Genomic DNA, 15,191 nt, shown 5'->3' on the forward strand with positions numbered 1-15,191 from the left:
TGAGAAGCTATAAGTGACTCTATTTTGGGATGGCATTAGTGATGCATTTTACGGTTCACAGTTCAATTCACAATTTAGTGATTTATTTACCTTATTGTTCATACAAAGGCAAAAATATAGCCTCATAGAGTCTTGATTATGCAAATAAATTCTTATGCACAAATAGATTATCATTTGGTGACTAGAGTCGAATCAAATAGTAGTTTAATATGATATTAGTTGAAATCTAAGAGATAATAAAATTCCTATAAAATACCTAATGCCTGGCTACCTCAGAAAAAAAACATCTATTACCCTTTTTGTTTTGGTGAGATGACCATAGTTTATTTAGACATGAGTCGAATCAAAAGGTCTCGAACGTTCGGAAATAGTTTTCTTTCATTTTTCCTCGAGAATTCTTATACAAGAAGTTGTAAATCTCATTGAACTAAAAAACCAAACATAGAAAAGCATGTAATGTTTTATTCATCTTTTAAAAATTGCTTACGTCATTCAAAATAAACCACGCATTCTCTCAATCCTACGCTTTTCTATTCTTGCTATCTTTCTATATTTTCTACCAAGTTAGGAAATCCAGATCAAATCTTTATGATTCACCTCTTGGAGAAAAGGTAACCTCGATTCACAAGTCAACTTCTACACACATTCAATATTGCCAGCATCAAATCTTTCCACACGAAAAACCAATATCGTATGCATCTCTCATTGAAGATTTATACTCTAATCACGATTCACGTAATCTACGTCAACGATATAGGTTTCCTTTATTTTATTCTCTCAACTTCAATTTCTTTTCTTTTCGTTTTACCTCTATGTTCGAATAGAACACTGAAAATTTATGAATAGTTCCTTATCACAATTGGCTTCAATGTGGTGAGGCTCTTATTGTGATTGGCTTCATCTTCATGGGGGCAAAGTCAATCTTCACTCAAATTAATAAGATTGTTATTGGTTTTTCCTTTATCTTTAGCAAGTCTCTTTATTGACACGGTATCATCTATCCACCAATTTTTGAAGAAAATCTTACATTTCTTGACAAAGTCTTCTGTGTTTGATCGCAAGTATGGAATTCTCAATTAATTTGTATAAAATTGGAAGCTAGTAGTTACGTAGAAAATCATAACCATATGGATCATGCTTTGAAAGAAATTTGGAAGTCATTTAGAAACATTATGACCTTTCCTTCTTCATTTCCTTAGATTTTCTAAATTTACTACAAGGAAATGTGAACTGGGAGAAATTTTCTGGAATTGTACATAATTCAATTATCGATACACCCTTAATGAATATGGTTGATACTTGATACCATTCATTAATTCCCAAGTTTATACAGAGTATAAAAGAATTTGTGGTAATTCCTTCCTTACATTAATATCATGTGCTACAGCTAGATGAACTTCCTATAACTGAAAACCATGCTAAACAAGGTTATAGTAGACAAAACACAAAGGCAACCCATCGCGATGGTCTTGCCCCAAATTAGATTATTTCCAATCTTTCTTCTTCTTTTCCCAAGAAGACTATTACCCTAATTGAAAGAAGATCGTAACAACATGGCTCAAAATGCTTAATCAAAGCCCACAGGGTTCATATTATTTACTAGTCTTCCGTCCACATCCCAGTGTGAAATGGAAATCACCAAGCAAGCACCCATGCATCGAAGCCACCAAAATAACTAAATAAAATATTGGTTCCTCGATGAGGATAAAAAAGATACCTAGCCATATTTAAATTGTTTTACAGACTAACGCTGAACAATTTCAAGTTCATGCGATGGATGCTTTAGAGAAGTCCAAATGTATCTCATTCAGGTTAACCAATAATGTAGAGCATCCCTCTATAAACCTAAAGAAACTTTGCATCCAACTCAAGTGCTTGAAGTGTTGGAAATTGGGCCGCAGGTTGAAGGATTGTAGTCCACTCTTTGTTGAAGAGGACTTAGTACAATGTTGGAATGATGAGGACCAACAAAGTTGTGAGGATCTTCCCCTTTCTTATGAAGAACTTGGAGATGATCTTCAAGATGATTATATCTTTCAGGATAGAGATTGCTCACAAGACTAGAAGATGTTTCCCTCTTTGATGAGTTCTCCAATGAAGAGCTTGGAACTGACTTTGAAGACATTCCCGTGTTTGACAAGTTTCTAAAGAAGGATACTGATGATTATGGTGATGGTGATGTTCCTATCTTCTTGATGAGCTCCTGCATGAAGAACTTGAAGATGATCTCGTCTTTGGAACTAGTGGCGATATAGAAGGTGTTCCCATAAATCACAAGTTTGAAGAAGCAATTGGTGGTGACGAAGAAGAAATTATTCTATCAATCAATGAGTCTTTCTTGACACATTGGGAAGATAGTGGACAAGTTTTGGAGGCAAGCCGTCGGATGGAGGAAAGCTATGACTTTGAGATTGCCGATTGCTCTCCACACTTGTCTTCCAAGTTATCCATGGCGCAAAGGATACAAGATGTTCAAGTTCATGTGCTATTGGTTTCCAAAAAAAAGTGTCAATCCTACACATTCCCCCGGAGGTACCAAAAGAAGGCAAGAACTATTTTGGAAAGCTTGAAGATCCTTTACGTCTCGTACTTACTCAAACAAGTCTTGGGTATTATGTGAAGTTGAAAAATCTAGATCCTGCGGTTAATGATTCTTGGGATATTTTGGAACCAAGTGAGTCAGTGCTGATCCATAAGAGGCATGGCCTTTGTTGCATGAAGTGGGAATGGAAGCGTGGGAACGGAGACAAGTAGAAGATCCTATGGTTAGGAGCATCGAGGGGGCATATATAAAAAAAATTGTATTTTTTAAATGAGAGTATATATTTCATATATTGAAATTTTCAAAAAATAAAATAAAATAATTGGCACAAAATATTATTAGCCCAACTACAATACAAAAGCCCAAATATACAAAATATAATTAGACCCAATTCCTTAACCCTAGTTAAAGGAGCTATAAACTCATCATTTCTTCTAGTTAATTGAAAAGTCCCAGGTAAAAACCCTATCTTTCCATATTTTCTTCTCCGACCTGTTTTTGGTGCTGCTTGTTCTCCGATCAGTTCTGTTGTGCTCCTCTGAGTGCTCTGCCACTGCTCAAATAGGTTCCCACCTTTGTCAGGATCACGCTGTGTAGAAGGAGTCGTGCTCCCATCGCGAATCTTCTTCCTCTGGAGCGCAAATCCGCGCTTCTCTGCTAAGAGCGAGGCCTATTTGCACGATCCCTACAACTAACGGCATGGCAAATGGGGGGTTTCCTGGGACATAAGCATGGACGCGGTGGATGAACACAAACGGAAGCTCATATTGAAGATGGTTATTCCACGAGGATGACATTGACCAACGAAATGCAGGCACATGCCTAATTGAGAGTTGCATAATAAATAGTTCTACGTTTTCTTGGTTTAGTTGTCTTTATTCTGAATTTCCAAAGTACCAAAAAAAAAAGAAAAAAAGAAGTATTTAGTCTTGTTGTCCAACTTGAGGAAAAGTTGTTTATTTAGATTGGGAGTCCTAATGCAGTAGAAGTGAGGGTATTTGTTTTATTTTAGCATCCTCTTGAGTCTATAAATAGGTATAAGGGTCTCTTATTCTGTAATTTTTATCATTTTAAGGAATTGATTTTAGATTTTAGACTCTTTGTATTCCCTTTTAGGGATTTCACTCTCTTAATCAATCCATCTTTTAATTTGGTTGCATCACAATATCGAGTCATAACCCATTCCACACCCAAGCAATGCGGGGCCTCACCTATTGTCGCTTTAACGATTTGTCAAGTGTAGCCTTTCTTGGGTCTATCATCATACGACCTCATTTTGGTCTGACCTCATTTTGGTATGTCACCGTGGTTTAAGGGTTATACTCATCTTCTTTCTCCAATAGGGCTTGAATGAGTCTAGATTTTACACCAGGAACAAACTTTCTATCTAACACAAAAGCTCGAGCTATAGGTGGCTATGAAGCATGAATACTTCGAGATGGGAATTGTATTCGCATAGGCTACCGATACTCGTGGGTGGAAACTTGAGGTCGTGTATTCGACTTTTATCAAATTGAGGTTGTGGCACCACTACCAAAGTCTTGGACAAAAATTGTTGGAAGTAGGTGAAAGTAAAGATCTCTAGAATGTTGCTTACTTCTTATAGAGGAAGATAGTAGTGAAAATGTAAATAGTATAATCTTCTTGTTCATTAGGTTTCTGAATTGACATCCCTATGGAGTCATACGTGGTTTCCATTAAAATAAGATTTCAACAAATAAACAAGTAAACTTGTATACAGTATTTTTCCATATAAGACTTGGTGCAAAAAGTAAATGACATGGGCAAAATAGTCTCAAAATAAAATTACACTTGATAACGAAACAACATATCCGTAAGACCTCCTTGAAATTAGAAATAAAGGTTCCCAAATTAGTACCTATTTTCCAACTATTACTACATAATGTTTTCTCACCATTCTTGTGATTCTGTGAAATACTATCCTACAAAATCCTAAATTATATTTTATCTAACCATATGTGCATCCTATTTTTTAGAAAGATTCTTAGATTGCAGGTCTAACATTAAGCCGAAACCCAGTCCCATTCCACACCTTATATTACACAAGAATAAGCTCGGTCCCATTCCACACCTTGACTCTAACATCAACTATAATGTGTTAACGCTATAACACCTTGAAAATGGACTCAGAAGAAAATCGATGACAAGTACAATAAAATCAGTGGTCAACAACGTTTTGTGGTCAACCATCATTCTTGTGTTCAATCAAATCTGAAAGACTATTACTTAAAAAGGTCCACCAAACCAACAAAATACCCATTTTCCTTTTGGGCGGTCAGGTGGGTGTGTTGGGGGAAAATAGGAAGGGGGGGGGGGGGGGGGGGGGGGGGGGGGGGGGGGGTTGAAGGAGAGAAAGGGAAGGAAAAAGTGAATGTGCAACCTTTAACAGGCGCCTAGCATGAATCATTCTACCAATGGCCTGAGAAATTGTGATGAAAGCAAGCATTGCATAAGCAAATTTGGCAGCTAAAATCACCAAGCCAGCCACTTATGCAATATGACCACATGACATCCCCATAATTTGTCAAACACTTGCTGCTTATGACACAAAAATATTAAGAGTTGATGCTCTCAAGTGCCATGACATGAAAATGCCCACCATCTGGGGTACACATTGGTTTATATAGTTCTTAATCACGGGTATATCACATATCTCCCTCACCGCCTAACTTTTGAACTTTGCAAATGGTACTTTATACTCAAAACAAACAGATTGCCCATGCCCATTTGAGACTGAAACTTCAAACACCTGACCTAACTCACAAAATTCATACCAATGACGCATAGTAGGGAAACACTGGGTATAAAGACAACTGGCATTCCTCAGTAAAAGAGAAACCGAAAACAGCGCTCACAACTTCATGTGGATAGTAGTTCAAAAGTCGTCAGAGTCAGTATCAGAAAGCTCATTTATTACCTGTCGATTATGCACATATTCCAGAAATGCAGGAACGTCAGGATAGCGGCATTGTTCACTGCTTTCAACTTGAGTGGATTTCTGAAAACATATTATGTCTCCATCTTCAAGCTGCAAGGTTAGAAGAAGAAATAGGTAAATATCTACTTCCAGCCAGTATGGTTTGTATATATCCAAAAACAAAAAGGAAACAATACTAGAAATGGCCATACACGTCATTGTACAAGCAGAAATAGCTTGCAATTAATCATGTTCATACCTGACTACCACGAAATGTGAGCTTCTTATCAATGTGTTCACACATGACAGTAGGTTCAAATTTTATTTCCTGGACATATTAAAGAGGATGTTAGAATGGCTTCCTGAACCAAATCCTAACCTGTGGCCAGGCGAGGAAAATCCCACTATAATGACATCACTCACCTCAAAAAGTTCAATTTCTTCATCAGTAGCGAATCCAGCCAACTCATTTAGCTTTGTCAATACTTCTGCTGGCTTACCATTGGCCTTCACAAACAGCCGGCCAACGTACCTGATAACAGGAAAAGACACCTAGTTAGTGAACGCAAAGAGGGAACCAAAGGCCACCATATTTACACGCAACACCAATCCAAGGAAACGAATGTTCACCGAAGCTCCTCTTTCAACGGGTCATAACATTTCAGAAAGATAAGAATCTCCTCTTTACTCTTCACTGGTGGAGGAATGGGCTGCAAATCCTGCATAGTTGTACTTATCAAATTCACCATCTAGAGCTCCATGTGCATGTTAGAATCTCATGTGGCGATAACCAAACAAAAGTCCACCACAATCAACTTGAGCAACCACAGTTAAAATAGATGGATCCAGATTAAGAAGATGTTACCTGTCCAAATTCCACTTCCAGAAACAATTTTAGTTCTGCATTGTTCGTCTTATTGGATACCTCACGCAATTGTCCAACCTACAATGAATGAAGGGATATTCAAAGCCACAGTGGTTTTGGTCAAGTTAAATTCACACCGGAAACATATAATTGAACAGATGAAAGGGCATCATAGTTGATTACAGAGAAACAAGGGCGTAGTAAGTGTGTTTATTACCTCCCTTATTTACTCCAGGAATTTAGTCAACACTTAAAACCTGAATTATTTATGGAGAGGTAAAGACTACACAGCAACTTTTTCAAATTAAGTAATAGAGAAATAGACGAGGCTACACACTACTTGCCAGCATACACCCCAGTGACCCCACATCCACAATGCAACCATAGATAGCAGGGAAAACAGCAACTCATCCAGACAAAGAGGATGTACATACAAGAACTAAAGTTCCATCATGACAACCCATGATATTTGACCGATTTATCAAAGAACTCAACTGGAATATAATCCAACCTTTCAACTTGGACATACAGGTTAACCAGATTGTCCTGAACATCCAGTGGTGTAAGTTCAGTCCTGAAAAAATGATGGGGTTTGCAATTTCTGTTTCCATGGAAACAACCCATAAATTTCTACCCAGCTATAATCTGTCATGTATGAGAAATGACCAGCATTTTTACTGCAGGAAACTTGAATTCAAGTTCGTGGCAGAGGAAAAAAAATTCGAATTGATCAACCTTTAGTAAAAGTACTCCTTAAGACCTTCGGCTGACCCAAGAACATGAGTCCACTAAAACCTGCAACCCCAGCCAAGTACCATTACAGAAATTTGTGCTGAAGGCATTAACTGCTTGATTCAGCACCTAATGTCAAACCTTTAGGCTCCTTTGCAAATTAGACCATATTTATAAGCACAAAGGACAACAAAGAAACTTGGAAAGAAAAAGATGTGAAACAATACAACAAACTATACATATTTGCCAGAAGCTTTTAAAGGTGAAAGCATTAGTTGAACCATTTTGCTCCCAAGAAAGCAGCCATAAGCATCAACAACAGAAAAAGGCAGATAACGTTGTATCCGTCCTTGTTTACGGACAGACAAACAAGAATGATAGCCTCGCTAATGAATGGCTCTAACAGCCATCCTAAATTCATCTTAACAGAATGACAAGGAAAGGTTTCTTCAAATTGTTCATAAGAGGAGGCATTTTTAAGAAAAGCACAAGCTATAATTCTCAGGAACACCTCACTGGGGGTCATTCGTTTTCGACAAAGAATTGAGGATCTCTACTTAAGCTGAAATGTGTAATCTTTGATCCAAAATCGTGTCCACCCAATTAAAATTAGGATCTCTAATTAAGCTGAAATGTGCAATTCTTGGTTCCAAACCCCTGTCCACACATATAACATGGCCCTCAGTTTGGATGTGAAGCTTGGCAATGCAAGTCAGAAGCTCAAAAACAAAATATCAGAAAATAGTTCTTCATTATATATGCGCCAAACCTGCTTCCGTAAAGGTTGCATACATATCTCTGTCTGTATTTGCATACCAAGTACACATATGAACACGGATAAACAATGTCAGGTACTCAGGTACTCACCATATTCATACCAGAACTTACAAATTGGCCATATCGGTTTGCCCATATTGAGTCACATTATTATCCCTGACCCAACCCCATGCTTCTCGGGTAAGTAGTACAAGTCTAAGGTAATTTAAAATGGAATCCACCATACAGGGTAAATTCGTGAAATATACCGACAGACCACTAAGGTCATCAGATGCAAGTGTTTGTCAGAGTTTCCTATTACATTCAACAAAAGAGAGAACATAGAAGGTACAGAAAATCTGAATATATTGTAGAGTTACTAAACTTTTTACAGCAGTATAAATGTCAAATTTGAGTTATCGTGTACTGTGTAGCTATAACATAGCAGAATTGAATTGTAGATGATCCTATCCTATCACTCTTAATAATTCCATATGAAGCAAAGTTCTGAATACCGTTTCGGACATGGTACCGGTTTTGCTATTGGTACGGTACGTACCGGTACCGGTGAGATACCGGGTACCATTTCGGATTTTCCGTCAAATACAAATATTTGCTAAAATTCTAACATATAGGTATAGAATAAATATTATACTCTGTACTATATACTGTATTACTACACACTAGTGTAGTCTGGTTGGTGTACGGTGTAGTGTGACTAGTAAAACTAATAAATAAAGATAATGGATGTACTACTATGATATATCAATACACTGAATAATCTCCCAAAAAGCAGGTGCACGCCCCAATAAAACTGTTCTACTTTCAGTGTTCCTTTTTTCTCAGATCTGGAAGAGACGTGAAGAACAAAATGCCCGGAACCAGAGGTGTGAAGGAGACGACCGACGGAAGAGGCGTGAAGAAGACGACGGAGAACTTCATCGGAATGTCTCCAGAAAACCAGATCTGAACAGAAATCGGTTGTGGCTTTAGTCTTCTTTCTCTTCTCTGATTCTCTCTATCCCACTCTCTCTCTCTCTCGCGTCCTGTCTCTCTCTCTCTCTCTCTCTGGCTGGGCTTATAAAAATACCGGACGAATTTTCCGGTAACGTCTTCTCGGCCGGTATTTCCGGTAAGGTCCGGTAAGGCCCGGTATTGGAGCCGGAACGGTATTCGAGTGTTACAATACCGTTTTCCTCTCAAACCGGTACGTACCGGCCAGTACGGAACGGTATTCATAACATTGATATGAAGTGCAGAAAGGAAGCCCCCAAGAACAATTGGGAGTGAATCCAAAGCCAAAGATCTTCTTCAGAGGACAACAGAATATCTATGGGAACCATAAAATTAGAGTTTTTCTCTTTAATTATCTCCAATTCAGAACATGGATGACACAAAACATAAGAGCGTGAATATCAAGGAAAATATGCCCTTATTTTCTTCATAGATAATGAAGAAAACGCATCAGAAAGAAGGTACAAGAAAAGAAGAGATGAAGCAAGAAGAGATAAAAGGAAACAGAGAGAGGAAAAGGAAACCAAGATAATTATAAGAAAGGCCAAAAAACAACAAACTCCTAAAACCACTGCAACACTAGTTACTCACCATCCACCCACCATAATTATAAGAACCTTGAAGCCTTTTCGACTACCTCTCCTGCCTGTGGCTGAGAAACTCTACCTTGACACTTTACTAAATTGGCTTCTTGCCTCCTCCTGTTATGAATATTGTCCCACATTTGCATTTCTTCTTTCTCAAAACCTCCAGATGTAACTCCCAAAGCATCGCAAACAGCGAACAGCCCAGGGACGACAATGAAGCACTACTTCCCCTCACCAACAAGAATAGTTCACTCCATCCTCTAATAAAGCCTTTGAACCACTCTCCTCCAACCAAAAATCCACTGCAAAAAAGATTTATTTGCAAACCAAATCATCATAAGTAAAGGCCACAAAGATTGTTGATCCAACCACTAGCTACCTGACCTCCATTCATTCCTACTTCTCCTGACAATGATCTAGAACCCCTCCATTCCACCGAGTCTTCTACATGATCTACTCTATCAACAATTGTCTTTTTCCCAACCAGTTCCTCCTCTCTGTTTCCTTTCTCCTCAAGCACAATAAAGCCCACCAGTTATTATTCCAAAAACTGACCCAAGACTCCATCCTTGGACCCCTCTCCTGTACGAAGTGACTACAGACGTCAAATGGTAAGACAGCTCACCTTGCTGAAACTCTTAGACTTTCTGTATGTTGTGGTGAACAGAAATAGAAGCACATAAGACAGAGAAAAAGAGATCAACGAATTCACAAACTATTGATCAAAGTGTTAACCAGGGTAATAGCACATAACAACACATGCCACATTGAGTAGTTGTAACTCAAAAAACCACAGAGAGAAAGAACAAAATGAAAAAATGCACACAGATGCACCATAACAAGAAAATGATGCAAAGTCAGAAGATGTTTACCGATTGAGCTTCCTCTTGTGTTGTCAATGGGCGATTCGGACGGTATGTATGATTTTGACGCTTTGCCCACAGCCAGAAGCGTTGAAATTGCACTGGGATACCAAACTCCTTGGCAACTTCCTCCTGGATAAGAACTCAGAGTAATCAATGCTATAAAGCAAGGTAGCCTTGTCTAAAAGTAGAAGCCATTAAAAATGATCGGTACATTATGACTCAATTCAAAATTGTCTGTTGCACATCCATAAAACCAGGATCACTTGCAAATAATTAATTCACCGAACATTTCATCCTGGGCAAACAATATGTTCATTTTGCCTTTCATTTTTTTGAAATGGTAAATTTTCAGATTTCCTGCTTAAAAAGTTCTCAGGAAAGGTAAATGCTCATTAAAAACAAGAAAGAGATGAAATTAACTCAAAACCTTATTCTAACTGTTTGGGATCCGCTATTGGTGGCACACAGACTGTAACATCCACTATCCAGTCTAGGACTTCAAATAGCTTACACTAGTTCATGTTATCCTACTCTGCGTGAGCTACCCATATATATTTCCCTCTTCCCTCAAGCAATATTAGGTCAGGTCTTTGCCTTCCAAAAAAATTTCCTCAGAAGTGGACCATTTTACTCTTTGTTAGCGTAACTTCTTTTTCCACTGGTAAGAACAAACAATCAAATAAACTATGCATAAAGATTCAGGCAGAGTATCCTCGTCGAAGTACTTTTAAATAGGTTACAATGCTTCTGTCACACACAAACTACCAAAAATACAATCGCTAAGAACAAGTTATGAATAATTCAATTATGCCCCACCATGACCTATCTTGGTCCACAGTCGTTTGTGGGAATGACAACCCATGCCATAGGTTGTCTCAAATTCAGAAACGGCCAAGAAGCTAATACACTATATATGGTGAAATGTTAGGTGGTTGTCCATTTCAAGACATGAAAATATCTTGTACCTTCAAGTCATAAAAATGTCGTGAGATAAGACAACTTGATTAAAAAAACAAGAAGCTGAGAAACGAAAAGATACAGAGATTGAAGGCCTGCAAGAGTCAATCTTTTAAACGCTGGCACATTTTACCACTGGATGCAATTAAAATCCAGTGAAACATTATAGCGCCTATTTTGAAGAAGATGGGATCTAAACTCATTTTTACATCCGTTGGTATCAACAGAATGTACATAAGTATCTAGCTAATGAATTATCACAAGGATGACAATCTAGGGGATGCAGAGGTGGGAGACAGATGATATTAGATGTGATGGTCAGGACGTGATGTTTAGGATTGTGCTACTTGTATTTGATAGTGTTTCTGCCAATAATAAACCGCCCCTTTATCTTCTGATACTACCAACTTTCTCCCATTTGCTTTTCAGGATATAGTTATCAACCCTATTAGCAAACAAGGAAGATGCTGATAGCAAAATTTCCCTAGCAACAACCTAGGCTATGCCAAGACAAGCCTGGGGGAATGGCACTCATTCTCTCTGCCATATGCCCTCAATGGCATGACTACAGTGCAGCTTTCTTCATGGCTGATAATCTCTTCCTCTGTTGAAGTTACATATAAACAACTCTTTGAAAGAATTTACCATTAACCAAGAACGCAGAAGAAAACTAGAGTCAAAGATAATGCCTACCAAAAATTAGAAGACCCATATAGAGTGCACACCACTACAACTCTAGACGAATAATATGCCCCTGGAGTACAAAATGTTAATGTCTGTACCAACTGCTACTAGATCCTTTTAGGTCAAGCCGGTAGGGGTCCGTATGAAATAGTCCAACACACGAATAATGTCTAAGTGATGAGCTAAACTCGGAAAATCCCACCGGTTTGAAGAGCAGGAAGGAATGTCTTACCAGGAGGTGGCAGAGGCTCCTTCATGGTTGAACTTACCATTGGAGGTATCCATGGAGATCCATGAAGAGACGCTGAGTAAGCTATTGACCTAGAGTCATGGAATGATCGCAGAACCATCCCTCGATTGCGCCTTGTGTAACAAGTTGGTGAAAAATTTTACTGATTCTAGGCAAAATCTTTCAACATACTTAAAGTGAATTATAACCTCCCTATCCTATCTTAAGCCTCTCAAAAAAGGAGTCTGAGGTCTTGAAAGGGGAGTGTGAGAAGCAAAAAATGGAATCTGATTTTTTACTTTATTTTGCACATAAATTACTTCATACTGCAAAGTTAATTTCTATCAAGAAACAACTATATGATCAGGTACCAAATCCACCAAGAAGTAGCACTCCAACTAATCAAAACATAACCAACCAACTGCTAGAGAATACCTTAAAAAGGCTGAAAAGCGTCTGTTTCTGAATACGAAAAGTACGAGCTTTGTCATGGTCGACAAGATCAAAATATATATCCCTTCCAATCTGTTGAACAAGGTCCTCATCACGAGCAACCTGAGGCATCAACAAACAGATTTGGTAAACAATGTTCAACAAGCCAAAAAGGCATATTGGGCAAAAAGTAAAACTTTGAAGAGAGGGTTTAGACTGCTATAACCTTTATGATGGTATAAAGATGTGCCTCTGCTTTTTCCTTTCTTTTTTGCTCCTTTTCTTCTTGTTCTTTCTTCAACCTAATCTGGAATTTATTGTCCAAAGAGCCAGTAAAATTTATATGGGTGACCAACATCTGCAACTTAAATCAACAAGAACAAATCCGAAAATCTTACCCTAAGGTGTTCTGCTATGTCCTTCTCATCCACATTACATATCACTTTCTCCTTGTCACTTTCCCGTATATACACAAGCATATATGCATTAGAGTACTTTGTAAACTTGAAAGGAGAGTTGTTGAACCCCGGGTTAGTCTGTGGTAGCTGTTGGGTAGAAGCAGAGATCAGTATAGACATTAGTACCATTAAACATCAGGACCTACACCAGAATATATGCGTCAAAAATGACCTCTTCCTCCCCGCCATACTGCTCCTCCAATGCCCTCTTTATATCTTCTTTTGTTACCCGTTCATCGTCAAATTTAAACCTGTAAGCAACCAACTTGCAGTGAATTTTGGCGGTTAACCCAAATAAAACAACAGATAGATTATGCAACATAACATTAACTTGAAGGCAAGTCTAAAATTGAACCAATTGTTACACAATATAGCAGTTGTGAAAACGAATCTTTGAAATGCCAACAAGCATATGCAAAGAAGGAAGAGGATAGCACAAAAGGCTTTTTGGTTGTTTTAAAATGTTGGTAGGTGAAGTAGTCCAAGGGCAACCAAAAGGGAGTAAAGTGGGGTTTTGTAATAACAAAATTGCTTTTACTAGTATTTATCCCAAATTGTTCTTCAAAGCTTTGTAGAGCAATGTTAGATAACAATAACATAAATAGATTAGTAAACACCAAAATATAATGAACTGAGTGAAACAAAAACCACAGAAACAAATATGCATACCACTGATCAGAAAGGGTGGGCCTGATGTAAGCATAATAATGTCCACCATGCACCCCACCACTGTGTACCAAAACACTGCAAACACGAAATATGGCACTATAAGAATTTCAATAGAGAGAGTTCGAACTAGGTGCCAATATCCATCAACCCACATACTTTTTGAGTTTCGTGCAAAATATGTTTCTGTTGAAATAAGACACTATCTGACTAGAAAACAACCAATTTACGCAAACGAAAAGAAAACATGGAAATCAATAAAGAAGCAATACAGGATAAGATCAATAAGTTGGAAACAGCAGAGCATCAGTCACAGTACTTGCAGATACAGGTTAGTATACGAGGAGGCATCTAAAGACTGGGGATGAATATACAATTTAATTCCAATGAACTTAATGCATCTCCATTCACATCAACAGAATAAAATTAGAAACCAAATGTAATAGGAGCTTGTAATGCTGGACTGCAAAGACTACATCCACCTGTTTCCCAAAGAGTGCATAACAAGAATAGGGTATGCCATTTCACTTCCTCTGCGAGAATTGAAGTTTTCCCAGAGGCGAAATGGGGGAAGAAAGTGAGGCAGACCCGAAGCACAACTAACAGAATACAGAATCATTAATCCACCTTCTTCCTTTGTTTTCTACAGCGTTCTTATTCCCTTTCCTTTACTAGGTTCGGGGACTCATTGTCTGGTTCTAATGGGTCCATAGAGGCTGCCTCTCCTTGAGGGCCAAACACCATAATGGTTGAGTCAGTACCATCATCCAGCCACCAAGAAGGAAGACACCTTATTCCCAAAATAAGGAAGACATCTTATTTTTCCCTCCAAATTTTAGCAAACACGAGACATGGAAAACGTGCTCCGAATACATGCTAAAAGGATTAGGCAGCAAACTAAAGAAGTTTAGCTGAACAAACCACCTGGCATTTCCATATCAATCATCTACATAAAGAGAGCAGATGTCACAAAAAAATGCAGTAAACATATGCATTGAATTAAGTTCAGAAAAAGAAAACTTATCACAGGCCAGTAGGATAAGATAAAAATAACAGATACCTGTGAAGAGTATACAAGTTGCGAACGCTCCTATCAGCTTCAGGCGACAAATATTTACCATTCTCTCTATCAAGATCAAGTTGTAGAGGGAACTCATAGCGGTCATTTATCTGTTTGAAAAAAGAAACGAGTCAATTCAGCAGCACATACTGAGGGAAAAAAACTTATAGACAACTACAATAGACAAAACAGTTAGAACAAACATCGTCTATTGTGGGAGGAATGGCCAAGGAAAAAGGTCCATCCTTACCCCAATGAAAATGAGGGGAAAACAACATCAATTCCCTGATAAAACCACCCAATTCTTATATTACCGTAACCTGCACTGCCCCTCCCTGCCACTGATTTGAAGAGTTCAAGAAGAATTGATCGAGGCGAGATCTGGACAAATAGGTTTCTGAATCC

At 38.2% G+C, this 15,191-nt stretch overlaps 1 protein-coding gene across 4 annotated transcripts in view; it reads right to left on the minus strand.

The window, feature by feature from the left end:
• LOC131301218 (ubiquitin C-terminal hydrolase 12-like) overlaps positions 1-15,191 on the minus strand; it is a 28,831-nt gene that overhangs the window by 5,470 nt on the left and 8,170 nt on the right. For 3 of the 4 annotated variants that reach the window (XM_058327391.1, XM_058327393.1, XM_058327392.1), the window contains exons 10-21: positions 14,787-14,896; positions 13,730-13,804; positions 13,233-13,311; positions 13,001-13,147; positions 12,829-12,909; positions 12,606-12,725; positions 10,307-10,429; positions 6,346-6,423; positions 6,111-6,199; positions 5,904-6,012; positions 5,740-5,808; positions 5,481-5,591 (exon numbers count right to left, since the gene is read on the minus strand). In XM_058327391.1, coding sequence (XP_058183374.1) covers positions 5,481-5,591; positions 5,740-5,808; positions 5,904-6,012; positions 6,111-6,199; positions 6,346-6,423; positions 10,307-10,429; positions 12,606-12,725; positions 12,829-12,909; positions 13,001-13,147; positions 13,233-13,311; positions 13,730-13,804; positions 14,787-14,896 — 1,191 coding nt within the window. The remainder of the gene's footprint in view (positions 1-5,480; positions 5,592-5,739; positions 5,809-5,903; positions 6,013-6,110; positions 6,200-6,345; positions 6,424-10,306; positions 10,430-12,605; positions 12,726-12,828; positions 12,910-13,000; positions 13,148-13,232; positions 13,312-13,729; positions 13,805-14,786; positions 14,897-15,191) is intronic. The other variant, XM_058327394.1, reaches the window with a different exon arrangement.

Source organism: Rhododendron vialii, chromosome 9a (genome assembly GCF_030253575.1).
Source record: "Rhododendron vialii isolate Sample 1 chromosome 9a, ASM3025357v1".
Lineage (NCBI taxonomy): Eukaryota > Viridiplantae > Streptophyta > Magnoliopsida > Ericales > Ericaceae > Rhododendron > Rhododendron vialii.